This window comes from Oncorhynchus gorbuscha, linkage group LG18, assembly GCF_021184085.1.
Source record: "Oncorhynchus gorbuscha isolate QuinsamMale2020 ecotype Even-year linkage group LG18, OgorEven_v1.0, whole genome shotgun sequence".
Taxonomy (NCBI): domain Eukaryota; kingdom Metazoa; phylum Chordata; class Actinopteri; order Salmoniformes; family Salmonidae; genus Oncorhynchus; species Oncorhynchus gorbuscha.
This window is the reverse complement of record NC_060190.1, coordinates 71,071,505-71,098,734: the sequence shown is the minus strand read 5'-3', so window position 1 is coordinate 71,098,734 and position 27,230 is coordinate 71,071,505. Positions and strand designations below refer to the sequence as shown.

The window sequence follows — 27,230 nt, the reverse complement described above, 5'->3', positions numbered from 1 at the left end:
CTACATAGAGCCATGACTACATGGAACTCTATTCCACAGTACTACATAGAGCCATGACTACATGGAACTCTATTCCACAGTACTACATAGAGCCATGACTACATGGAACTCTATTCCACAGTACTACATAGAGCCATGACTACATGGAACTCTATTCCACAGTACTACATAGAGCCATGACTACATGGAACTCTATTCCACAGTACTACATAGAGCCATGACTACATGGAACTCTATTCCACAGTACTACATAGAGCCATGACTACAGGGAACTCTATTCCACAGTACTACATAGAGCCATGACTACATGGAACTCTATTCCACAGTACTACATAGAGCCATGACTACATAGAACTCTATTCCACAGTACTACATAGAGCCATGACTACATGGAACTCTATTCCACAGTACTACATAGAGCCATGACTATATGGAACTCTATTCCACATCAGGTAACTGATGCAGCAGAAGAATCAGATTTAAAAACAGATAAGAAATACACCTTATGGAACAGGAGGGACTGTGAAGCAACACAAACATAGGCACAGACACATGCATACATACACATGATAACATACACATGGATTTTGTGTTGTAGATATGTGGTATTGGAGTCGGGCCCTGAGAGCACACACCTAGTGTGTTGTAGATATGTAGTAGTGGAGTCGGGCCCTGAGAGCACACACTTAGTGTGTTGTAGATATGTAGTAGTAGAGTCGGGCCCTGAGAGCACACACTTAGTGTGTTGTAGATATGTAGTAGTGGAGTCGGGCCCTGAGAGCACACACTTAGTGTGTTGTAGATATGTAGTAGTAGAGTCGGGCCCTGAGAGCACACACTTAGTGTGTTGTAGATATGTAGTAGTGGAGTCGGGGCCTGAGGGCACACACTTAGTGTGTTGTAGATATGTGGTAGTAGACTAGGGGCCAGAGAGCACACACTTAGTGTGTTGTAGATATGTAGTAGTGGAGTCGGGGCCTGAGGGCACACACTTAGTGTGTTGTAGATATGTAGTAGTAGAGTCAGGCCCTGAGAGCACACACTTAGTGTGTTGTGAATTATGTAATGAATATATTGTCATATTTTTTTAAAATCGTATAACTGCCTTAATTTTGCTGTTCCCCAGGAAGGGTAGCTGCTAGTGAATGGGGATCCATAATAAATACAAATGTTGGTGTTTCCTTTATTTGGACATTTACCTGTATCTATGTTGTGCTAGAGCTGTGTCTTCCCTTACAACAAGACAGCAATGAAGATCTCACATCCCCACTTACAATCACTCACTGATGTTGGGCAGTATGTACAGTACACTCTGTGTGCCTACATTACCCATAACTCACTGAGGTTGGGCAGTATGTACAGTACACTCTGTGTGCCTACATTACCCATAACTCACTGAGGTTGGGCAGTATGTACAGTACACTCTGTGTGCCGACATTACCCATAACTCACTGAGGTTGGGCAGTATGTACAGTACACTCTGTGTGTCTACATTACCCATAACTCACTGATGTTGTGTAGTACTCTCTCTCTCCAGCTGTGTGTCTCTGTGACTGTGTGCCTACATTACCCATAACTCACTGAGGTTGTGTAGTACTCTCTCTCTCCAGCTGTGTGTCTCTGTGACTGTGTGCCTACATTACCCATAACTCACTGATGTTGTGTAGTACTCTGTCTCTCTCCAGCTGTGTGTCTCTGTGACTGCGTGCCTACATTACCCATAACTCACTGAGGTTGTGTAGTACTCTCTCTCTCCAGCTGTGTGTCTCTGTGACTGCGTGCCTACATTACCCATAACTCACTGAGGTTGGGCAGTATGTACAGTACACTCTGTGTGCCTACATTACCTATAACTCACTGATTTTGTGTAGTACTCTGTCTCTCTCCAGCTGTGTGTCTCTGTGACTGCGTGCCTACATTACCCATAACTCACTGAGGTTGTGTAGTACTCTGTCTCTCTCCAGCTGTGTGTCTCTGTGACTGCGTGCCTACATTACCCATAACTCACTGAGGTTGTGTAGTACTCTGTCTCTCTCCTAATGTGTGTCTCTGTGACTGCGTGCCTACATTACCCATAACTCACTGAGGTTGTGTAGTACTCTGTCTCTCCAGCTGTGTGTCTCTGTGACTGTGTGCCTACATTACCCATAACTCACTGAGGTTGTGTAGTACTCTGTCTCTCTCCAGCTGTGTGTCTCTGTGACTGCGTGCCTACATTACCCATAACTCACTGAGGTTGTGTAGTACTCTGACTCTCTCCAGCTGTGTGTCTCTGTGACTGCGTGCCTACATTACCCATAACTCACTGAGGTTGTGTAGTACTCTGTCTCTCTCCAGCTGTGTGTCTCTGTGACTGCGTGCCTACATTACCCATAACTCACTGAGGTTGTGTAGTACTCTGTCTCTCCAGCTGTGTGTCTCTGTGACTGCGTGCCTACATTACCCATAACTCACTGAGGTTGTGTAGTACTCTGTCTCTCTCCAGCTGTGTGTCTCTGTGACTGCGTGCCTACATTACCCATAACTCACTGAGGTTGTGTAGTACTCTCTCTCTCCAGCTGTGTGTCTCTGTGACTGTGTGCCTACATTACCCATAACTCACTGAGGTTGTGTAGTACTCTGTCTCTCCAGCTGTGTGTCTCTGTGACTGCGTGCCTACATTACCCATAACTCACTGAGGTTGTGTAGTACTCTGTCTCTCTCCAGCTGTGTGTCTCTGTGACTGCGTGCCTACATTACCCATAACTCACTGAGGTTGTGTAGTACTCTGTCTCTCTCCAGCTGTGTGTCTCTGTGACTGCGTGCCTACATTACCCATAACTCACTGAGGTTGTGTAGTACTCTGTCTCTCCAGCTGTGTGTCTCTGTGACTGTGTGCCTACATTACCCATAACTCACTGAGGTTGTGTAGTACTCTGTCTCTCTCCAGCTGTGTGTCTCTGTGACTGCGTGCCTACATTACCCATAACTCACTGAGGTTGTGTAGTACTCTGACTCTCTCCAGCTGTGTGTCTCTGTGACTGCGTGCCTACATTACCCATAACTCACTGAGGTTGTGTAGTACTCTGTCTCTCTCCAGCTGTGTGTCTCTGTGACTGCGTGCCTACATTACAAATAACTCACTGAGGTTGTGTAGTACTCTGTCTCTCCAGCTGTGTGTCTCTGTGACTGCGTGCCTACATTACCCATAACTCACTGAGGTTGTGTAGTACTCTGTCTCTCTCCAGCTGTGTGTCTCTGTGACTGCGTGCCTACATTACCCATAACTCACTGAGGTTGTGTAGTACTCTCTCTCTCCAGCTGTGTGTCTCTGTGACTGTGTGCCTACATTACCCATAACTCACTGAGGTTGTGTAGTACTCTGTCTCTCCAGCTGTGTGTCTCTGTGACTGCGTGCCTACATTACCCATAACTCACTGAGGTTGTGTAGTACTCTGTCTCTCTCCAGCTGTGTGTCTCTGTGACTGCGTGCCTACATTACCCATAACTCACTGAGGTTGTGTAGTACTCTCTCTCTCCAGCTGTGTGTCTCTGTGACTGCGTGCCTACATTACCCATAACTCACTGAGGTTGTGTAGTACTCTGTCTCTCTCCGGCTGTGTGTCTCTGTGACTGCGTGCCTACATTACCCATAACTCACTGAGGTTGTGTAGTACTCTGTCTCTCTCCAGCTGTGTGTCTCTGTGACTGTGTGCCTACATTACCCATAACTCACTGAGGTTGTGTAGTACTCTGTCTCTCTCCAGCTGTGTGTTTCTGTGACTGCGTGCCTACATTACCCATAACTCACTGAGGTTGTGTAGTACTCTGTCTCTCTCCAGCTGTGTGTCTCTGATCTTGTTCTGCAGCAGGATGAGTTTCTCTTCATACTGTAGTTTGAGTTGCAGCAGTCTCTTCTGACTGTTCTCCAGCTCATCGATCAACTTCTGCTTGATCTCAATCTCACACGTCAGGTCTGCCAGATCCACCTGGAAGTTAGCTGCAGGGGGTAAGAGGTCAGAGGGCACAGAGAGGTCAAGGTTCAAGAGGTGAAAATTGTGGCTATCAGACAGACATGTTATAATAGAGTGGGGCAGTTGGGGATTTCAGTTGCTACCTAGGAAATACTGTAGCATACAGCCAAACAGAGGACAATATGGTACTTTCATTAGGTTAATGATGAAACCTATTCAATCCTGCCCCCATCTGCAGAAGGGTTGATTTAGAATTGGGGACATTTCTACCTCTCTGGGAAGTGTCATTGTTATCTTTCACTCACCTTTCTCATCAGAGTCAGAGTCTGAGTCCACCAGACTCTCATCACTGTCAAACTCATCGTCATCCCTCTCCTCCTCCTCATCACACCCACTCTCCTCCTCCTGCAGAGGGGACATCCCGTCCTCTGTGTAGTTCTCTTCAGAGTCCATCTGTCCGTCCTGTCCGTCCTGTCCATTCTGTCCGTCCTGTCCATTCTGTCCGTCCTGTCCATTCTGTCCGTCCTGTCCGTTCTCATGAGAGGGAAGCTTCACTTGTTTCTTAAACACCTTCTCTTTCTCTGAGCTGTAAGTAGAATATATGACCAGGCGTCAGACTGGGACACACACAGAAGGCACCGCTCATAACACGCTCATAACAGCTGTGACCCAATAAGCAGCTTTAGTTATTTGCCCAATTACCATATGAATATATTACTAATATGAATGACCATGTATTAAACCTGTATGGGCCTCTGATTTGATTTGGGAACCAATAATCCCCCATTTTGTTTTGGGACTGTTGCCAAGTGGATATGGAGAACACAGTTATTAGCAGAGACCTCTCTCCATCTTCCCCTCCCTCTCTCCCCGATTAGAAGTGAATTAGCCTGTTTTAACCTGTCACTTTGTCCCCACTCCTCTCTCTCATTACATGGCAGTAGTCAGAGTGAGTACCTCTCTCATTACATGGCAGTAGTCAGAGTGAGTACCTCTCTCATTACATGGCAGTAGTCAGAGTGAGTACCTCTCTTATTACATCGCAGTAGTCAGAGTGAGTACTTCTCTCATTACATCGCAGTAGTCAGAGTGAGTACCTCTCTCATTACATTGCAGTAGTCAGAGTGAGTACCTCTCTCATTACATGGCAGTAGTCAGAGTGAGTACCTCTCTCATTACATGGCAGTAGTCAGAGTGAGTACCTCTCTCATTACATGGCAGTAGTCAGAGTGAGTACCTCTCTCATTACATGGCAGTAGTCAGAGTGAGTACCTCTCTCATTACATGGCAGTAGTCAGAGTGAGTACCTCTCTCATTACATGGCAGTAGTCAGAGTGAGTACCTCTCTCATTACATGGCAGTAGTCAGAGTGAGTACCTCTCTCATTACATGGCAGTAGTCAGAGTGAGTACCTCTCTCATTACATGGCAGTAGTCAGAGTGAGTACCTCTCTCATTACATGGCAGTAGTCAGAGTGAGTACCTCTCTCATTACATCACAGTAGTCAGAGTGAGTACCTCTCTCATTACATGGCAGTAGTCAGAGTGAGTACCTCTCTTATTACATCGCAGTAGTCAGAGTGAGTACCTCTCATTACATCGCAGTAGTCAGAGTGAGTACCTCTCTCATTACATTGCAGTAGTCAGAGTGAGTACCTCTCTCATTACATGGCAGTAGTCAGAGTGAGTACCTCTCTCATTACATGGCAGTAGTCAGAGTGAGTACCTCTCTCATTACATGGCAGTAGTCAGAGTGAGTACCTCTCTCATTACATGGCAGTAGTCAGAGTGAGTACCTCTCTCATTACATGGCAGTAGTCAGAGTGAGTACCTCTCTCATTACATGGCAGTAGTCATTACATGGCAGTAGTCAGAGTGAGTACCTCTCTCATTACATGGCAGTAGTCAGAGTGAGTACCTCTCTCATTACATGGCAGTAGTCAGAGTGAGTAGTCAGAGTGAGTACTCTCTCATTACATGGCAGTAGTCAGAGTGAGTACCTCTCTCATTACATCACAGTAGTCAGAGTGAGTACCTCTCTCATTACATGGCAGTAGTCAGAGTGAGTACCTCTCTCATTACATGGCAGTAGTCAGAGTGAGTACCTCTCATTACATCGCAGTAGTCAGAGTGAGTACCTCTCTCATTACATTGCAGTAGTCAGAGTGAGTACCTCTCTCATTACATGGCAGTAATCAGAGTGAGTACTTCTCTCATTACATGGCAGTAGTCAGTGAGTACCTCTCTCATTACATGGCAGTAGTCAGTGAGTACCTCTCTCATTACATCGCAGTAGTCAGAGTGAGTATCTCTCTCATTACATGGCAGTAGTCAGAGTGAGTACCTCTCTCATTACATCGCAGTAGTCAGAGTGAGTACCTCTCTCATTACATCGCAGTAGTCAGAGTGAGTACCTCTCTCATTACATGGCAGTAGTCAGAGTGAGTATCTCTCTCATTACATGGCAGTAGTCAGTGAGTATCTCTCTCATTACATGGCAGTAGTCAGAGTGAGTACCTCTCTCAATACATGGCAGTAGTCAGTGAGTACCTCTCTCAATACATGTTTTGATTGTCAATACATTGTAAGGCTGCATGATGAGATTAATGATGGTTAGGAAAAAGTAGTTTGAAAGGCATGTGTTCTGCTTTGTTGTTTTTTACGCAGGTTGTAGACAATATATCAGTCACTCATTCACAATTTGACAAGCACTTGATAATGCCTATAATTTTCACGTTGGCATTCCCTTTGTGTGGCCGTAATGCACCCTCGAAAAACCCATGACTAGTGCGGCCAGTGGCCGTTGTGCGCTTCTCCCTGAATGTTGCACGCTCCTTCACGTGATCAGGTTTTTCTCACAGGCTACAAGTGAAGACAGACACATCGGGGATTCAACTGCGTGTATCCTTATCCAATTCCCGAGTTGTATATTAAAGATATTGGAAGCACTGTCCACATACATTTTTTGTCAACCAACAAGATGAGTAGGCATAACGAACAGCAAAAGCACTAGCCTATGTCAATCTACTATCCCCCATAGTACAAAAGTTGACCTATGCTATTCTGTGCAAGGAATAAATATTCCAAACATAGTCTGAGACAGTTGTGGGATGCGATAGATCCCAAATGAATACAACCACTAGCATCACAAAAACGTTTTTACTTAATGTGCCTGACGCAACAGATCAGAACATTTAGCTTCAAATGTTGATAAACTATTAGACCGAATGTTCCATTACCAGAAAACACCATTATCAAAAGTGACTTTCAAATGCTATTATGCATGTAATGCTTGTATTATAAAGGTGCATTTTTATGCTGAAAATCTTCTTCCCCAAACTTGAGACTCACGCGCTGCTTAAGTATGTATGTATGTATGTATGTATGTATGTATGTATGTATGTATGTATGTATGTATGTATGTATGTATGTATGTATGTATGTATGTATGTATGTATGTATGTATGTATGTATGTATGTATGTATGTATGTATGTATGTATGTATGTATGTATGTATGTATGTATGTATGTATGTATGTATGTATGTATGTATGTATGTATGTATGTATGTATGTATGTATGTATGTATGTATGTATGTATGTATGTATGTATGTATGTATGTATGTATGTATGTATGTATGTATGTATGTATGTATGTATGTATGTATGTATGTATGTATGTATGTATGTATGTATGTATGTATGTATGTATGTATGTATGTATGTATGTATGTATGTATGTATGTATGTATGTATGTATGTATGTATGTATGTATGTATGCCAGTTAGGCTCTACACCTGTTGTAAAGCAGATTAATGTGCTTCATTTTAAGAAATTATTTGGCCACTTTAGATGTGATACTAACCTTATCAAAACATATAGACCTATGGGCTAGGCTACATGAGGTGTGATACTAACCTTATTAAAACATATAGACCTATGGACTAGGCTACATGAGGTGTGATACTAACCTTATTAAAACATATAGACCTATGGACTAGGCTACATGAGGTGTGATACTAACCTTATTAAAACATATAGACCTATGGACTAGGCTACATGAGGTGTGATACTAACCTTATTAAAACATATAGACCTATGGACTAGGCTACATGAGGTGTGATACTAACCTTATTAAAACATATAGACCTATGGACTAGGCTACATGAGGTGTGATACTAACCTTATTAAAACATATAGGCCTATGGACTAGGCTACATGAGGTGTGATACTAACCTTATTAAAACATATAGACCTATGGACTAGGCTACATGAGGTGTGATACTAACCTTATTAAAACATATAGGCCTATGGACTAGGCTACATGAGGTGTGATACTAACCTTATTAAAACATATAGGCCTATGGACTAGGCTACATGAGGTGTGATACTAACCTTATTAAAATATATAGACCTATGGACTAGGCTACATGAGGTGTGATACTAACCTTATTAAAACATATAGGCCTATGGACTAGGCTACATGAGGTGTGATACTAACCTTATTAAAACATATAGACCTATGGACTAGGCTACATGAGGTGTGATACTAACCTTATTAAAACATATAGACCTATGGACTAGGTTACATGAGGTGTGTGACTATGATTAGAAAAAGTTGCAAAAAAAGGCATTGTTTCTTATGCTGGGCATCATTCACAAGTGATAGGCTAATATTTACATTTACATTTAAGTCATTTAGCAGACGCTCTTATCCAGAGCGACTTACAAATTTGTCACCGATCAGACTATTCTTGATTTAATCTTGTCTTTACATATACAAAATATTATATGTCTGAAATTAGTTTTGATTTAGAATGGATCATTATCATTCACCTGTCTCAAAACAAGGTCAGCAGGAGAAAAAATACATCATCTATGCTCTTAAATAGTGAATGGTGGACGCTTTTCCTGTGGTTCATTTACATGCCAGCCAGGTCGGCTATACTCCTGTTGTAAAGAGAAGCAATGTGCTTAATAATAGGAAAGTTGAGAAATAAATATAGTAGGCCTAACCTATAGAAAGCTGATCCTCCTATTTTTAGTAGAGGCCATCACTCTATTTTCTCCTGCAATTGCATAGCCTGTAGAAATGTTGAGCTCATTGGCTCTCATGAAGTGTTTGATTAGATTTTCCATCAATCCATTTGATTGATTAGATTTTCAATCAACCCATTTGCATTGATGTCAGAGTGATTAGAGGGACAATAGAGTGCTGAGTACCAGGCAGTTAACAAGTTTGGTAGGCTACTAATGACCATCAGCAGCATCAGAGCTTGGAGAAGCCTAATTACCGTGACTTAAAGGTCAAGTGGAATTTGACTGCCTTCATGACTCTTGACCGCCGATGTGGCGGTAATACGGTCACCGCAACAGCACTAATCACTACCCTACACTACCACCCTGGCCCCATTCCAAACCCATTTACTAGCTGAATAGAAATGGGATTGAGCCCAATCCTGTTCTCCTCTAATGCTGTCAACAGTAGTCTCTTCTCTTCTCCTCTCCCTCCCCAATTCTCCTCCTCTCACCTCATCCTCTGTCTCCTCTCCTTCTTCTTCAGCCTCTCAATGTCCATCTTGGCTCGGCGAATCACGTCCGTCATCTCCGCCTCCATTGACAGGGAATGGGGAGATGAGCCTAAGGGGTGTGGCCCGGGGGTGGAGCTATGGGAGGAGGAAGGGAACGGCGAGCGGGTAGAGAGACGGGTCACACTGCGACGAAGACACTCGTTCATTGCCTCGCTCTCCAGGAGCTTGGATCTGAGAGGAGGGGAAGAGAGGGGGAAGAGGAGGGTGGGGAGAGAAAAAGGGAGAGAGAGCGAGAGCGAGAGCGAGAGAGAGATAAAGAGCAAGAGAAAGGGAGAGATAAAGACAAACAGATGTCATTAGTCAAACTTTACAGTTACCGCCTCCATCATCTCATGTTTCACCATGATAATGCACAGCCCCATGTCGCAAGGATCTGTACACAATTCCTGGATGCTGAAAATGTCCCAGTTCTTCCATGGCCTGGATACTCAGACTTGTCACCCATTGAGCCTGTTTGGGATGCTCTGGATCGACGTGTATGACAGCAACTTCACACAGGTATTGAAGCGGAGTGGGACAACATACCACAGGCCACAAGCAACAGCCTGACCAACTCTATGCGAAGGAGATGTGTTGTGCTGCATGAGGCAAATGGTGGTCACACCAGATACTGGTTTTCTGATCCAACCTTTTTAAAGGTATCTGTGACCAACAGATGCATATCTGGATTCCCAGTAATGTGAAATCAATAGATTTGGACCAAATTAATTTATTTCTCTTGATTTCCTTGAACTGTAACACAGTAAAATATTTAAAATTGTTGCATGTTAAGTTTATATTTTTGTTCAGTGTAGAACAACAACAACAAAACTATGAACTGAAGTACAGTAACAGCAAAACAGAAACTCAGTGAATTGCTTTGCCCTTTGACCTCCATAATGATGTCGTACAGTCCAGTCCCCAAGAAACAGTGGCTTTATAGTCAGACCCACTCAGTGTAAAGTTCATTATAGTCCCAGTGGAGTTATAACCCCTAACAGACTCTTACCTGAGCTCTTCAACCTCTCTGATGTAGTTCTGGATCAGAGCACCAATCTCCTCATTGCCCTCACCTAGAGGTCAGAAGGTCAGAGTTCACAGTGAGACATAAGCGGTTAACACTTCTTAACTACATGCAAAGGTCTGTGTCAGAAACTCTCAAAGCTCATTGGAGGAGAAGGTGTGAGGGAGGGACCTTGGATCCTCTCCTCCAATGAGCTTTGAGAGGGAGGTGTAGAAATGAAGTGAAGAAGGACGCGGGAAACAAGAATCCGAGTGACGTTTTCAGACAGCTACATTCTTCAACGACCATTGGACAGTGTGTGCGTTGTCTCTCTTGGTCTTACCTGACTTGGCGAGGAGTGTGCTGACGTTGTTGGCGAGGAGTGTGGTGACGCGTGTGTTGAGGTGGTCGATGGTCTCCTGCATAGCTTTGACTCTCATGCGTTGCGTGTCGTTTTCTCTCTGTAACATTGAGTTTTCCTGGAACAGATCACTGAAGCCCTCCAAGCCATCCTCACCCATCACACGCTTACCCTGGGGAGGAGGTCATACACATACAGGAAGATATTATCTCAGCCAATGAACATACAGAACAATGCCATTTCATCCAATCAACAAACAGGATCTTGATTTTTATATCACTTCAAGCATTTTGTTGGTATAAATTCCCATTTTCCATTTTATTTTTGTACTCACTGGATGCCAACACCTCAGCCAATCATAAATCAGACTACTTTACTGCAGCAAATCACAGGGGAGACAACTTTCTTTCAGCCAATCACATGCTCCATTAGTCTCTGACTCGGATCCCTCCCTCCCTCTATCTCTTCCTCCCTCCCTCCCTCCCTCCCTCCCTCCCTTCCCTCCCTCCCTCCCCTCCCCCTCCCTCCCTCCCTCCCTCCCCTCCCCTCCCCTCCTCCCCCTCCCTCCCTCCCTCCCTCCCCCTCCCCTCCCCTCCCCTCCCCTCCCTCCCCCTCCCCTCCCCCCCCTCCCTCCCCTCCCCGCCCCTCCCCTCCCCTTCTCCCTCCTCCCTCCCTCCCTCCTTCCCCTCCCCTCTCTCTCTCCCTCCCTCCCTCCCTCCCTCCTCACCCCTTTATACTCCATCAGTTCCATCTGTAACCTGGTGATCTCAGCCCTGAGAGCAGATATCTGCTGGGAGGTCTTGTCCTGGTTCACCATCACCTTGTTCTTAATGTTCCTGGCTCTATTAGCATACTTCAGTGTGTTCAGGGTCTCCATGAAGTCCCGGTCAGATGGACTCACACACGCTATCATCACCGTACGACTGGAGAGGAGAGGGAAAACATAACAGACGTTATGAAGACTGGTGAGGCACAGGCCTGTGTGTGTCGATGTGTGTGTGTGTGTGTGTTACCTGTTTCCTCCCAGTGAGTCCTGTAGAAGACGTGTGAGTTTAGAGTCTCTGTATGGAACATGGCCTCCTTTCTTAGCCTGGTCCCCCAGAGCACTGATCACATTCCCCAAGGCCAGCTAGAACACACACACACACACACACACACACACACACACACACACACACACACACACACACACACACACACACACACACACACACACACACACACACACACACACACACACACACACACACACACACCATCATGATCACGTTTCTCAGCACCAGTTAAATCACACATCATCATCACGTAGCTCCTCACCAGTCCACAGTTGATGGATATGCCTTCGCGTGCCCTCTCTCCTGTCGCTCCGGTGCGTTTCAGTCTCTCTGATCCAGCCAAGTCCACAAAGTGAAACTTGGCCATCAGAGTCTCGTATTCAGGCTTGGCTATAGACCCTCCATCTCCTCCTCCTACACCATTCAGCTCTGCGTTCACCCCTCCGTTCAGCTCTCCGTTCAGCTCTGCGTTCACTCCTCCATTCTCCTGGAGAGAGAGAGAGAGAGAGAGAGAGAGAGAGAGAGAGAGAGAGAGAGAGAGAGAGAGAGAGAGAGAGAGAGAGAGAGAGAGAGAGAGAGAGAGAAGAGAGAGAATACAGTGACAACAATTATCACCATGTTTTATAACTGTTCTGACTTTACTCTGATACGTTCATCTTTCAGCTTTTCACTCCTCTTTTACCCTCTTCTACCTCTACTTTGTCTCTTTCTGTCTCTCCCTCAGTCAATACATCCATCACTCCCTCCCTCACCCCCTTCCCTCCTCTCTCCCTACCTCCTCTCTCCCTGCCTCCTCTCTCCTTCCTTCCCTCCTCTCTCCCTACCTCCTCTGTCCCTACCTCCTCTCTCCTTCCTTCCTTCCCTCCTCTCCCTACCTCCTCCCTCCCTCCTCTCTCCCTACCTCCCTCTCTCCCTCCCTACTTTCCATACTTCCTCCTCCTTCCTTCCCTCCCTCCCTACTTCCCCCCTCCTTCCCTCCCCCCTCTCTCCCTCCCTACTTTCCATACTTCCCTCCTCTCTCCCTACTTCCCCCTCCCCCTCCCTCTCTCTCCCTACCTCCCTCCTCTCCCCTCCCTCCCTACTCTCCCTACCTCCCTCTCTCCCTCCCTCCCTCCCTCCTCCCTCCTCTCCCTCCCTACCTCCCTACTCCCTCCCTCCCTCCCCCTCCCCTCCCTCCCTCCCCCTCTCCCTCCCTCCCTCCCTCCCTCTCTCCCTCCCTCCCTCCCTCCCTCCCTCCCTACCTCCCTCTCTCCCTCCTCCCTCCCCCTACCTCCCTCTCTCCCTCCATACTTCCCCCCCTCCCTCCCTACCTCAGTTTGTTGGCAGACTCTCATCTGACAGAGGTTGATGGTGAAGATGGCGTGAGACCTGGAACTGGAAGCATTCATCTGGGTGCTGGCCGTAGTCCGGGACAACGCTCCCAACTTCAGACATTCTAACAGCTAGAAAACACCACACCGTCAAAACTGACACACACACGTACTAATTGTTCGTGCTGTACACACATACACATACTAATTGTTTGTGCTGTACAAACACACACACATACTAATTGTTCGTGCTGTACACACACACACATACTAATTGTTCGTGCTGTACACACACACACATACTAATTGTTCGTGCTGTACACACACACACATACTAATTGTTCGTGCTGTACACACACACACATACTAATTGTTTGTGCTGTACAAACACACACACATACTAATTGTTCGTGCTGTACACACACACACATACTAATTGTTCGTGCTGTACACACACACACATACTAATTGTTTGTGCTGTACACACACAGACATACTAATTGTTCGTGCTGTACACACACCTCTTCCTCAGAGTTGACGAGTCGTGAGGTGACTCCGCTGGTGTAGATGGAGCCACTGCAGTCCTCGTGAATCTTAATATTAGACTTCCTGTTCTTACAGTCTGGGTCTCTGGCTCCGTCAAACAGATCTAGGATCTCCTCGTTATACAGCTGGAGAACACACACACACACACACACACACACAGACACAGACACAGACACAGACACACAGACACAGACACAGACACACACACACACACACACACACACACACACACACACACACACACACACACACACACACACACACACACACACACACACACACACACACACACACACACACAGACATTTAAGAAAAAACTTTTTTCTTGCAATTGTAGAGACAGAAATGAGCTGGGAGAAAGATGGAGGGAACATATTGTGGTACCAGGTTGGCAGCCTAAACTGCTCGTCCAACCTCAGAAACACTCACGCAGACATTAATACACACACACATTAACACACACACACACATTAATACACACACACACACATTAATACACACACACATGAATACACACACACATTAACACACACACACACATTAATACACACACACACACATTAATACACACACACATGAATACACACACACATTAACACACACACACACATTAATACACACACACACACATTAATACACACACACATGAATACACACACACATGAATACACACACATTAACACACACACACACATTAATACACACACACACATAAATACACACACACACACATTAATACACACACACATGAATACACACACACATTAACACACACACACACATTAATACACACACACATTAACACACACACACACATTAATACACACACACACACATTAATACACACACACATGAATACACACACACATTAACACACACACACACATTAATACACACACACACACATTAATACACACACACATGAATACACACACACATTAACACACACACACACATTAATACACACACACACACATTAATACACACACACATGAATACACACACACATTAACACACACACACACATTAATACACACACACACACATTAATACACACACACATTAACACACACACACACATTAATACACACACACACACATTAATACACACACACATGAATACACACACACATTAACACACACACACACATTAATACACACACACACACATGAATACACACACACATTAACACACACACACACATGAATACACACACACACATAAATACACACACACACATTAACACACACACACACACACATGAATACACACATACATTAATACATATACACAAACAGAGAGTGATGAAAGGGCAAAGATCAGGCTATAGCACATAACCTCTGACCTCCAGGAAGCAATAGGGTTAAAGGTCAGGAGAGGTCAAGAGACAGCTCAGCACACACACACACACACACACACACACACACACACACACACACACACACACACACACACACACACACACTCACACACACACACACACACACACACTTTACCCCTAGCCTGATCAATGTCTGTTTATCGTCCATACTGATAATCCAATGACCTACAGCTGAACTAATGAGAGAGGGGGAGTGAGGAAGAGAGAAAGGAGAGAGGGAGAGAAAGAGATAAGGAGAGAGGGAGAGAGACAGGGGAGAGAGACAGGGGGAGAGAGACAGGGGGAGGGAGAGAAAGGAGAGAGGGTGAAAGACAGGGGGAGAGAGACAAGGGGAGAGAGACAGGGGGAGAGAGACAGGGAAGAGAGACAGGGGAGAGAGACAGGGGAGAGAGACAGACAGGGGGAGAGAGACACGGGGAGAGAGACAGGGGGAGAGAGACAGGGGGAGAGAGACAGGGGGAGAGAGACAGAAAGGGGGAGAGAGACACGGGGAGAGAGACAGGGGAGAGAGACAGGGGGAGAGAGACAGGGGGAGAGAGGCACGGGGAGAGAGACAGGGGGAGAGAGACAGGGGAGAGAGACGGGGAGAGAGAGACAGGGGGAGAGAGACACGGGGAGAGAGACAGGGAAGAAAGACAGGGGGAGAGAGACAGGGGAGAGAGACAGACAGGGGGAGAGAGACATGGGGAGAGAGACAGGGGGAGAGAGACAGGGGAGAGAGACAGACAGGGGGAGAGAGACACGGGGAGAGAGACAGGGGAGAGAGACAGACAGGGGAGAGAGACAGACAGGGGGAGAGAGACACGGGGAGAGAGACAGGGGGAGAGAGACAGGGGGAGAGAGACAGGGGGAGAGAGACAGGGGGAGAGAGACACGGGGAGAGAGACAGGGGGAGAGAGACAGGGGGAGAGAGACAGGGGGAGAGAGACAGACAGGGGGAGAGAGACACGGGGAGAGAGACAGGGGGAGAGAGACAGGGGGAGAGAGACAGTGGAGAGAGACAGGGAAGAGAGACAGGGGGAGAGAGACAGGGGAGAGAGACAGGGGGAGAGAGACGGGGAGAGAGACATGGGGAGAGAGACAGGGACGAGAGACAGGGGGAGAGAGACAGGGGGTTAGAGACAGGGGGAGAGAGACAGGGGGAGAGAGACAGGGGGAGAGAGACAGACAGGGGGAGAGAGACAGGGGTTAGAGACAGGGGGAGAGAGACAGGGGGAGAGAGACAGACAGGGGGAGAGAGACAGGGGGTTAGAGACAGGGGAGAGAGACAGGGGGAGAGAGACAGGGGTTAGAGACTGGGGAGAGAGACAGGGGGAGAGAGACAGGGGGAGAGAGACAGGTGGAGAGAGACACGGGGAGAGAGACACGGGGAGAGAGACAGGGAAGAGAGACATGGGGAGAGAGACACGGGGAGAGAGACACGGGGAGAGAGACACGGGGAGAGAGACAGGGAAGAGAGACATGGGGAGAGAGACAGGGAAGAGAGACAGGGGGAGAGGGACATGGGGGAGAGAGAGAGAGAGAAAGGAGAGAGGGAGAGAGAAAGGAGAGAGGGAGAGAGACAGGGGGAGAGAGAGAAAGGAGAGAGGGAGAGAGATGGGAGAGAGAGTGACAGATAAGGATAGACAGAGAAAAAGAGATGGAGATAGAGATGATTTTAGCAGAGATAGCCATCTGTAAGTGAATCAGGTTACATTAGCTGTCTATTACTGTAGTCCGATCGCCTGAGAGAAAACAGAATATAGGCCTAGCTGATAGCTGACAGACTGACAAACACACACCATTACCCCCCACACACACACACACACACACAGACAACACATGATAACATTATCCCACAACACCTCATACAATACATTCAACAGGCATACCAATGATATGACAATTTCCCTGATGATTCTTCAGACACACACAGAGAAGGCTGAGACAGTGAGCAGAGAAACACTCCGTGTACCAGGCACATCTTGCCACACAGCCAGTTAAAGTGTTTAAAACATATCAGCTCATGTCTCCCACACTTCTATGTGTGTGTGTGTGTGTGTGTGTGTGTGTGTGTGTGTGTGTGTGTGTGTGTGTGTGTGTGTGTGTGTGTGTGTGTGTGTGTGTGTGTGTGTGTGTGTGTGTGTGTGTGTGTGTGTGTGTGTGTGTGTGAGAGAGTCGGGGTTCTCATTCTGGGCAATATCACGGCTAACGACTAACATCCGTCAGGCACCAGAACCCATCATCCACTGGGTTTCCTGTTAGTCTGTCATCACAATGTCACTTCCTGTAGCATCACCAGGGCTGATCGGTGCATGCCCCTCACATCTGGTTCAGGTTAACACAGGCCTCACACACAAACATGCACACAGCCAATCAATCAAAGGCAAGAATGACCAATGACAACAGACAATGCATCCCTGGAGGACAAGATGTTATTCTAGACTGCTTTCATCTCCTCTGTCACCTTTCACAGGGGACTGGATGGGTGGCCCATGTGTTACTAGGGCAATGACATAGTGTACGTATAGGTGTCTGTCTGTCTGTCTGTCTGTCTGTCTGTCTGTCTGTCTGTCTGTCTGTCTGTCTGTCTGTCTGTCTGTCTGTCTGTCTGTCTGTCTGTCTGTCTGTCTGTCTGTCTGTCTGTCTGTCTGTCTGTCTGTCTGTCTGTCTGTCTGTCTGTCTGTCTGTCTGTCTGTCTGTCTGTCTGTCTGTCTGTCTGTCTGTCTGTCTGTCTGTCTGTCTGTCTGTCTGTCTGTCTGTCTGTCTGTCTGTCTGTCTGTCTGTCTGTCTGTCTGTCTGTCTGTCTGTCTGTCTGTCTGTCTGTCTGTCTGTCTGTCTGTCTGTCTGTCTGTCTGTCTGTCTGTCTGTCTGTCTGTCTGTCTGTCTGTCTGTCTGTCTGTCTGTCTGTGTGTGTGTGTGTGTGTGTGTGTGTGTGTGTGTGTGTGTGTGTGTGTGTGTGTGTGTGTGTGTGTGTGTGTGTGTGTGTGTGTGTGTGTGTGTGTGTGTGTGTGTGTGTGTGTGTGTGTGAGTTCGTACCTCCAGGAACTGTGCACTGACTTTAAACTCAGGAGGGTGTGTGCCCTGCTGCCGGGCCTGTGTCTTCCTCTCCTGGATGCCCAGGAACAGATGGTGAACAGCCCGTGGAACAATGCCCCGCTCCTCCTCCTCCTCCTGCACGTCGAACCCTGTCCCCATGGTGTACGTCTTCCCTGAGCCCGTCTGGAAACAGAGTGTGTCATCGAGGCAAAGGGTGGAAGAAGCTTTGAAGAATCTCAAATATAACAAATATATTTTCTGGTGTTTAACACTTATTGTTTGGTCACTACATGATTCCATATGTGTTATTTCATAGTGTTGATATCTTCTATTATTCTACAATGTAGAAAATAGTAAAAAATAAAGAAAACCCCTTGAATGAGTAGGTGTGTCCAAACTGTTGACTGCTACTGTATGTATTTTGTTCTTGCAAGAGAAGGAACAGATTCCTACTGTGATAAGTCAGATTTATCTGTGTGTTTGTACCATTAGTTTAGTAGAGAAAAATATCCACACAACAGTGATTACAAATAGACCCGTGTTTCCCAAACTCAGTCCTGGGGACCCCAAAGGGTACATGTATCGGTTTTTGCCCGAGCTTAATGATGAGTTAATTATTTGAATCAGTTGTGTAGTGCTCGGGCAAAAACCAATACATGTACTAGACTTTTGGGGTCCCCAGGACTGAGTTTGGGAAACACTGAAATAGACCCTTCTATGAAATAGACATAATTATTAGAATCTGTCCTCGTATGGATGCATACACTAGGTTTATGTATTCAGGAGTGTATCCATAGATAATCCAGAGGTTAAACGTTGTGGTCCTCAAGGAAAAAAACTCATCCTAGATGGAGTTGTGTGTTCATATCTGTCTCTGTTTCTGTTACCTGTCCGTAGGCGAACACAGTAGCGTTATATCCATCGAAGCAGCCCTCGATGAGTTTGTGGACGCAAGCAGCATAGATCTGTTTCTGCGCCGAGTCGATGTCGAACACAAAGTCGTACGTGAAGGCCTTGTCTTTACCCAGCAGCACCTGGGGTTCCCCAGGGGTTACAAGTGTACACACGTGACAGCCCTCGATCTTCTCCTTCACCATCTGGGGACGGATCCTACACGGAACAGGACAAGAAAGAGGGGTTGCAAATAGTGTTCATGGTCAATCTACGTGTAAAAGTTTGAAAACGTTGTTCCGTTACAATACAGGAGAGACCCTGAGGTCAACTAGGCCAGTGGTTCCCAAACAGGGGGACGACAGTGGGGACGACAGTGGGGATGTACAGTGGGGATGTACAGTGGGGATGTACAGTGGGGATGTACAGTGGGGAAGTACAGTGGGGATGTACAGTGGGGATGTACAGTGGGGATGTACAGTGGGGAAGTACAGTGGGGATGTACAGTGGGGATGACAGTGGGGATGTACAGTGGGGATGTACAGTGGGGATGACAGTGGGGATGTACAGTGGGGATGTACAGTGGGGATGTACAGTGGGGATGTACAGTGGGGATGTACAGTGGGGACGACAGTGGGGATGTACAGTGGGGATGTAAAGTGGGGATGTACAGTGGGGATGTACAGTGGGTATGTACAGTGGGGATGTACAGTGGGGACGACAGTGGGGATGTACAGTGGGGACGACAGTGGGGATGTACAGTGGGGATGTACAGTGGGGATGTACAGTGGGGATGTACAGTGGGGATGTACAGTGGGGACAACAGTGGGGATGTACAGTGGGGATGTACAGTGGGGACGACAGTGGGGATGTACAGTGGGGATGTACAGTGGGGATGTACAGTGGGGATGTACAGTGGGGATGTAGAGTGGGGATGTACAGTGACGTTGGAAAGTATTCAGACCCCTTGACGGTTTCCACATTTTGTTACGTTACAGCCTTAAACTCAAATGGATTAAATAAATAAAAAAATACTCAGCAATCTACACACACTGCGTCCTTAATGACACAGCAAAAACAGGTTTTTAGGCATTTTTTGCAAATGTATTAAAAATTAAAAACAGAAATATATTTGAGATTCTTCAACATAGCCACCCTTTGCCTTGATGGCAGCTTTGCACACTCTTGGATTTCTCTTAACCAGCTTCATTCGGAATGCTTTTTCAAGTCTTGAAGGAGTTCCCACATATACTGAGCACTTGTTGGTTACTTTTCCTTCACTCCAACTCATCCCAAACCATCTCAATTGGGTTGAGGTCGGGTGATTGTGGAGGCCAGGTCATCTGATGCAGCACTCTATCACTCTCCTTCTTGGGCAAATAGCCTTTACACAGCCTGGAGGTGTGTTTTGAATTATAAATAAATCACAGACTGTGTCACCAGCAAAGCACCCCCACACCATCACACCTCCTCCTCCATGCTTCACGGTGGGAACCACACATGCAGGGATTATCCGTTCACCCAGACTGCGTCTCACAAAGACATGGAGGTGGGAACCAAAAATCGCAAATTTGGACTCATCAGACCAAAGCACAAATTTTACCGGTCTAATGTTCATCGCTCGTGTTTCTTGGACCAAGCAAGTCTCTTCTTCTTATTGGTGGCCTTTAGTAGTGATTTATTTGCAGTATTTCGACCATGAAGGCCTGATTCACACAGTCTCCTCTGAACAGTTGATGTTGAGATGTGTCTTGTTACTTGAACTTGGTGAAATATTTATTTGGGCTGCAATTTCTGAGGTTGGTAACTCTAATGAACTCCTCTGTGGCAGAGGTAACTCTGGGTCTTCCTTTCCTGTGGCGGTCCTCATGAGAGCCAGTTAACTTAATGAACTTATCCTCTGCAGCAGAGGTAACTCTGGGTCTTCCTTTCCTGTGGCGGTCCTCATGAGAGCCAGTTTCATCATAGCGCTTCATGGTTTTTGCGACTGCACTTGTAGAAACTTTCAAAGTTCTTGACATTTTCCAGATTGACTGACCTTCATGTCTTAAGGTAATGATGGACTGTCGTTTCTCTTTGGTTATTTGAGCTGTTCTTGTTATAATATGGACTTGGTCTTTTACCAAATAGGGCTATCTTCTGTATACCACCCCTACTTGTCACAACACAACTGATTGGATCAAACACATTCCACAAATAAACTTTTAACAAGGCACACCTGATAATTGAAATGCATTCCAGGTGACTATCTCATGAAGCTGGTTGAGAGAATGCCAAGAGTGAGCAAAGCTGTCTACAAAGGGTAGCTACTTTGAAGAATCTCAAATATAAAATATATTTGGATTTGTTTAACACTTTTGTGGTTACTACATGATTCCATATGTGTTATTTCATAGTTTTGATGTCTTTACTCTACAATGTAGAAAATAGTAGAACATTTAGAAAAACCCTGGCATTAGTAGGTGTGTCCAAACTCAAAATTGTGTAGATCATCATCAATTCCTCGTCATGTTAGTTATTGCCTCTCATGGTAGTCATTGCATAACTTAGAGAGATATTTATAACTTGTCAGAAATGTCCAGATCAACTAGCCCATGTCAGCTAACAATTTAGATTTAGATTTTTTAACCCATAGATATATTTGTAATTTTTTTTGGTCACTCAAATATTGCATGAATACACATTAGACATGGCAAAATGTATAGAATTACAATAAATGTTTCTTAAAACAGCAACATTTTCTTTGCACCCCATGACATTACCAGTTACCTGCACAGCGCTCACACACACATAATGTGTAGAATTGCAGGAAATAAGATTGAAGCTGAATTCTCTCCACCAACAAGAGGGTTGTAAACAGTTTGTGTCATGAACAGTGGTTGTGCCCATGGGTGTGTGCAGGGGGGCACGGGATGTTCCACAATGCTGGAAGGGGGGGGTCTTGGATACTCTTGGAATAAATGATGCAGATTCAGCTAATAACTTGAATCTGGTCTAATCCATGACCAAGCGAAACACAGTGGTGTATCTCCCACTAACCTCCTAACACCCTCAGGAGATACTCCTACCCATAGAGACACACTCACACACACACACACACACTCCCAGCCCATAGAGATGAACCCCCCTATGAGACCACACTTCCCCTATGTTCTCTCCATATGCGCAGCTGCACACACACACACACACAGCGCTCACACACACACACACACACACACACACACACACACACACACACACACACACACACACACACACACACACACACACACACACACACACACACACACACACACACACACACACACACAGACACACACAGACACACACAGCGCTCACACACACACAGACACACACAGCGCTCACACACACACAGACACACACAGCGACACACACAGCACTCACACACACACACACACACACAGCGCTCACACACACACAGACCCTCCTCTCTCCCCAGTGCTGACTGAAGCATTTTGTTGAGCCTGAGGGCTAAGAAGACTGGCCTACAGACCTGCATTAGACAGAGAGGATTACTAAGTAGTTGCATTAAGGACCATTAAATACACTACCTCCATCCCATGTACATTATGGATAGAATAGAGACACGTTAAGGCACAGCATGGTAGCAATACAACATGGCAGCAGCACAACACTGTAGCAGACCAATACATTAATGGGTACAGACAACAGCACTAAGGGCAAGAAGGCAAAGACAACAAAACATCACGAGAAGCAGCCACAACTATCAGTAATAGTGTCCCTGGTTGAGTCTTTGAAGAAAGAGATGGAGATAAAACTGTCCAGTTTGAGTGTTTGTTGCAGCTCGTTCCAGTCGCTAGCTGCAGCGACACAGGGATGTGTGTGCTTTGGGGACCTTTAACTAAATGTTACTTGCAGACCGGGTGTTGTATGTGGAAATGCTACATCCATAAATAAACCATTTCAACCATACATTTCAACAATACAAACACACACACAAACACACACACAGATACAAACACACACACAGATACAAACAAACACACAGATACAAACACACACACAAATACAACCAAAGAGTCGTGTGAGAACTCAAGCACATCCGGCCATGACAGAGTGATCAGGGATGTAGTAAAACTGACACCCCTCATACACACACACACACACACACACACACACACACACACACACACACACACACACACACACACACACACACACACACACACACACACACACACACACACACACACACACACACACACACACACACACACACAAAGGCTGGATTCATAACATTGAACACTCACCGCCACACACACACACACATAAACATCAAACCTCTAGGGATGCTCGGCAGCTAAAAGGAGAAACAGACAAACAGTAAATCTTTGTCTTTCCTGAGTTGTGATTTCCTGGTGTAGAGAAACAAATCCCTTTATTTCTTCATCAGGCTAATAAGATGAAGAGTGTTTAAACCACCACACGGCCTCAACACTCCCAAACAACACAGTAGGATTAAGGGACTGACACTGATCCAAGGTCAGTTTGGTTTCTCCTCCTCTAATGATTATGATTGGGATTTTAAGGGACTGACACTGATCCAAGGTCAGTTTGGTTTCTCCTCCTCTAATGATTATGATTGGGATTTTAAGGGACTGACACTGATCCAAGGTCAGTTTGGTTTCTCCTCCTCTAATGATTATGATTGGGATTTTAAGGGACTGACACTGATCCAAGGTCAGTTTGGTTTCTCCTCCTCTAATGATTATGATTGGGATTTTAAGGCATTGACACTGATCCAAGGTCAGTTTGGTTTCTCCTCCTCTAATGATTATGATTGGGATTTGGTAAGGGTTGATCCTAGATCTGTGCTTAAAGGCAACTTCTATCCCAAACATTATCCTAGTGATTTGTTAAACTAAACTCCCAGCAGACACAGAGAGATACAGGACAGATAGGAACTCATACACACTGTAATAATAATAATAATATATGCCATTTAGCAGACGCTTTTATCCAAAGCGACTTACAGTCATGTGTGCATACATTCTACGTATGGGTGGTCCCGGGGATCAAACCCACTACCCTGGCAGTGTTATCTAAACGCCACTGTCTGTGAAGCTGCTATCAGTGTTATCTAAACACACTGTCTGTGAAGCCATGCTACCAACTGAGCTACTGTCTGTGAAGGGTTTCTGCTATCAGTGTTATCTAAACACACACTGTCTGTGAAGGGTTTCTGCTATCAGTGTTATCTAAACACACACTGTCTGTGAAGGGTTTCTGCTATCAGTGTTATCTAAACACACACTGTCTGTGAAGGGATTCTCCTATCAGTGTTATCTAAACACACACTGTCTGTGAAGGGATTCTGCTATCAGTGTTATCTAAACACACACTGTCTGTGAAGGGTTTCTCCTATCAGTGTTATCTAAACACACACTGTCTGTGAAGGGATTCTCCTATCAGTGTTATCTAAACACACACTGTCTGTGAAGGGATTCTCCTATCAGTGTTATCTAAACACACACTGTCTGTGAAGGGTTTCTCCTATCAGTGTTATCTAAACACATACTGTCTGTGAAGGGATTCTCCTATCAGTGTTATCTAAACACACACTGTCTGTGAAGGGATTCTGCTATCAGTGTTATCTAAACACACACTGTCTGTGAAGGGATTCTCCTATCAGTGTTATCTAAACACACACTGTCTGTGAAGGGATTCTGCTATCAGTGTTATCTAAACACACACTGTCTGTGAAGGGATTCTCCTATCAGTGTTATCTAAACACACACTGTCTGTGAAGGGTTTCTCCTATCAGTGTTATCTAAACACACACTGTCTGTGAAGGGATTCTGCTATCAGTGTTATCTAAACACACACTGTCTGTGAAGGGTTATTCTGCTATCATGTTATCTAAACACACACTGTCTGTGAAGGGATTCTCTATTCTGCTATCAGTGTTATCTAAACACACACTGTCTGTGAAGGGATTCTCCTATCAGTGTTATCTAAACACACACTGTCTGTGAAGGGTTTCTCCTATCAGTGTTATCTAAACACACACTGTCTGTGAAGGGATTCTGCTATCAGTGTTATCTAAACACACACTGTCTGTGAAGGGATTCTCCTATCAGTGTTATCTAAACACACACTGTCTGTGAAGGGATTCTGCTATCAGTGTTATCTAAACACACACTGTCTGTGAAGGGTTTCTGCTATCAAATCTAATTTTATTTGTCACATACACATGGTTAGCAGTCATGTTAATGCGAGTGTAGCGAAATGCTTGTGCTTCTAGTTCCAACCATGCAGTAATATCTAACAAGTAATCTAACCTAACAATTTCACAACAACTACCTTATACACACAAGTGTAAAGGGATGAAGAATATGTACAAAGATATATGAATGAGTGATTGTACAGAACGGCATAGGCAAGATGCAGTAGATGGTATAGAGTACAGTATGTACATATGAGATGAGTAATGTAGGGTATGTAAACATTATATGAAGTGGCATTGTTTATAGTGGCTAGTGATACATTTATTACATTAATTTTTCCATTATTAAAGTGTCTGGAGTTGAGTCAGTATGTTGGCAGCAGCCACTCAATGTTAGTGGTGGCTGTTTAACAGTCTGATGGCCTTGAGATAGAAGCTGTTTTTAAGTCTCTCGGTCCCAGCTTTGATGCACCTGTACTGACCTCGCCTTCTGGATGATAGCGGGGTGAACAGGCAGTGGCTCGGGTGGTTGTTGTCCTTGATGATCTTTTTGGCCTTCCTGTGACATCGGGTGGTGTAGGTGTCCTGGAGGGCAGGTAGTTTGCCCCCGGTGATGCGTTGTGCAGACCTCACTACCCTCTAGAGAGCCTTACGGTTGTGGGCGGAGCAGTTGCCGTACCAGGCGGTGATACAGCCTGACAAGATGCTCTCGATTGTGCATCTGCAAATGTCTGTGAGTGTTTTTGGTGACAAGCCAAATTTCTTCAGCCTGCTGAGGTTGAAGAGGCGCTGCTGCGCCTTCTTCACCACGCTGTCTGTGTGGTTGGACCATTTCAGTTTGTCCGTAATGTGTACGCCGAGGACCTTAAAACTTTCTACCCTCCTTACTACTGTTCCGTCAATGTGGATAGGGGGGGTGCTGTTTCCTGAAGTCCACGATCATCTCCTTTGTTTTGTTGACGTTGAGTGTGAGGTTATTTTCCTGACACCACACTCCGAGGGCCCTCACCTCCTCCCTGTAGGCTGTCTCGTCATTGTTGGTTATCAAGCCTACCACTGTAATGTCGTCCGCAAACGTGATGATTGAGTTGGAGGCGTGCATGGCCACGCAGTCGTGGGTGAAGAGGGAGTACAGGAGAGGGCTAAGAACGCACCCTTGTGGGGCCCCAGTGTTGAGGATCAGCGGGGTGGAGATGTTATCTACCCTCACCACCTGGGGGCAGCCCGTCAGGAAGTCCAGGACCCAGTTGTACAGGGTGGGGTCGAGACCCAGGGTCTCGAGCTTGATGACGAGTTTGGAGGGTACTATGGTGTTAAATGCTGAGCTGTAGTTGAGATGGGTTAGGGCAGTGTGCTGTGTGATTGCGATTGCATCGTCTGTGGACCTATTGGGGCAGTAAGCAAATTGGAGTGGGTCTCGGGTGTCAGGTAGGGTGGAGGTGATATGGTCCTTGACTAGTCTCTCAAAGCGCTAGTCATTTAGCTCAGTTACCTTAGCTTTCTTGGGAACAGAAACAATGGTGTCACTCTTGAAGCATGTGGGGACAGCAGACTGGGATAAGGATTGATTGAATATGTCCGTAAACACACCAGCCGGCTGGTCTGTGCATGCTCTGAGGGCGCGGCTGGGGATGCCGTCTGGGCCTGCAGCCTTGCGAGGGTTGACACATTTAAATGTTTTGCTCACGCCGGCTGCAGTGAAGGAGAGACCGCATGTTTCCGTTGCAGGCCGTGTCAGTGGCACTGTATTGTCCTCAAAGCGGGCAAAAAAGTGATTTGGTCTGCCTGGGAGCAAGACATCCTGGTCCGCGACGGGGCTGGTATTCCTTTTTGTAATCTGTGATTGACTGTAGACCCTGCCACATACCTCTCGTGTCAGAGCCATTGAATTGCGACTCTACTTTGTCTCTATACTGACGCTTAGCTTGTTT

General features: G+C 45.9%; 1 protein-coding gene across 2 annotated transcripts in view; it reads right to left on the bottom strand.

Moving 5' to 3' along the window:
• The window catches only part of LOC124003619 (kinesin-like protein KIF21B), a 153,729-nt gene that overhangs the window by 60,199 nt on the left and 66,300 nt on the right, over nt 1–27,230 (bottom strand). For both annotated transcript variants that reach the window (XM_046312027.1, XM_046312028.1), the window contains exons 2-13: nt 19,088–19,310; nt 18,201–18,383; nt 13,776–13,925; nt 13,255–13,386; nt 12,207–12,431; nt 11,903–12,018; nt 11,617–11,812; nt 10,872–11,061; nt 10,535–10,598; nt 9,487–9,717; nt 4,259–4,539; nt 3,791–3,979 (exon numbers count right to left, since the gene is read on the bottom strand). In XM_046312027.1, coding sequence (XP_046167983.1) covers nt 3,791–3,979; nt 4,259–4,539; nt 9,487–9,717; nt 10,535–10,598; nt 10,872–11,061; nt 11,617–11,812; nt 11,903–12,018; nt 12,207–12,431; nt 13,255–13,386; nt 13,776–13,925; nt 18,201–18,383; nt 19,088–19,310 — 2,180 coding nt within the window. The remainder of the gene's footprint in view (nt 1–3,790; nt 3,980–4,258; nt 4,540–9,486; nt 9,718–10,534; nt 10,599–10,871; nt 11,062–11,616; nt 11,813–11,902; nt 12,019–12,206; nt 12,432–13,254; nt 13,387–13,775; nt 13,926–18,200; nt 18,384–19,087; nt 19,311–27,230) is intronic.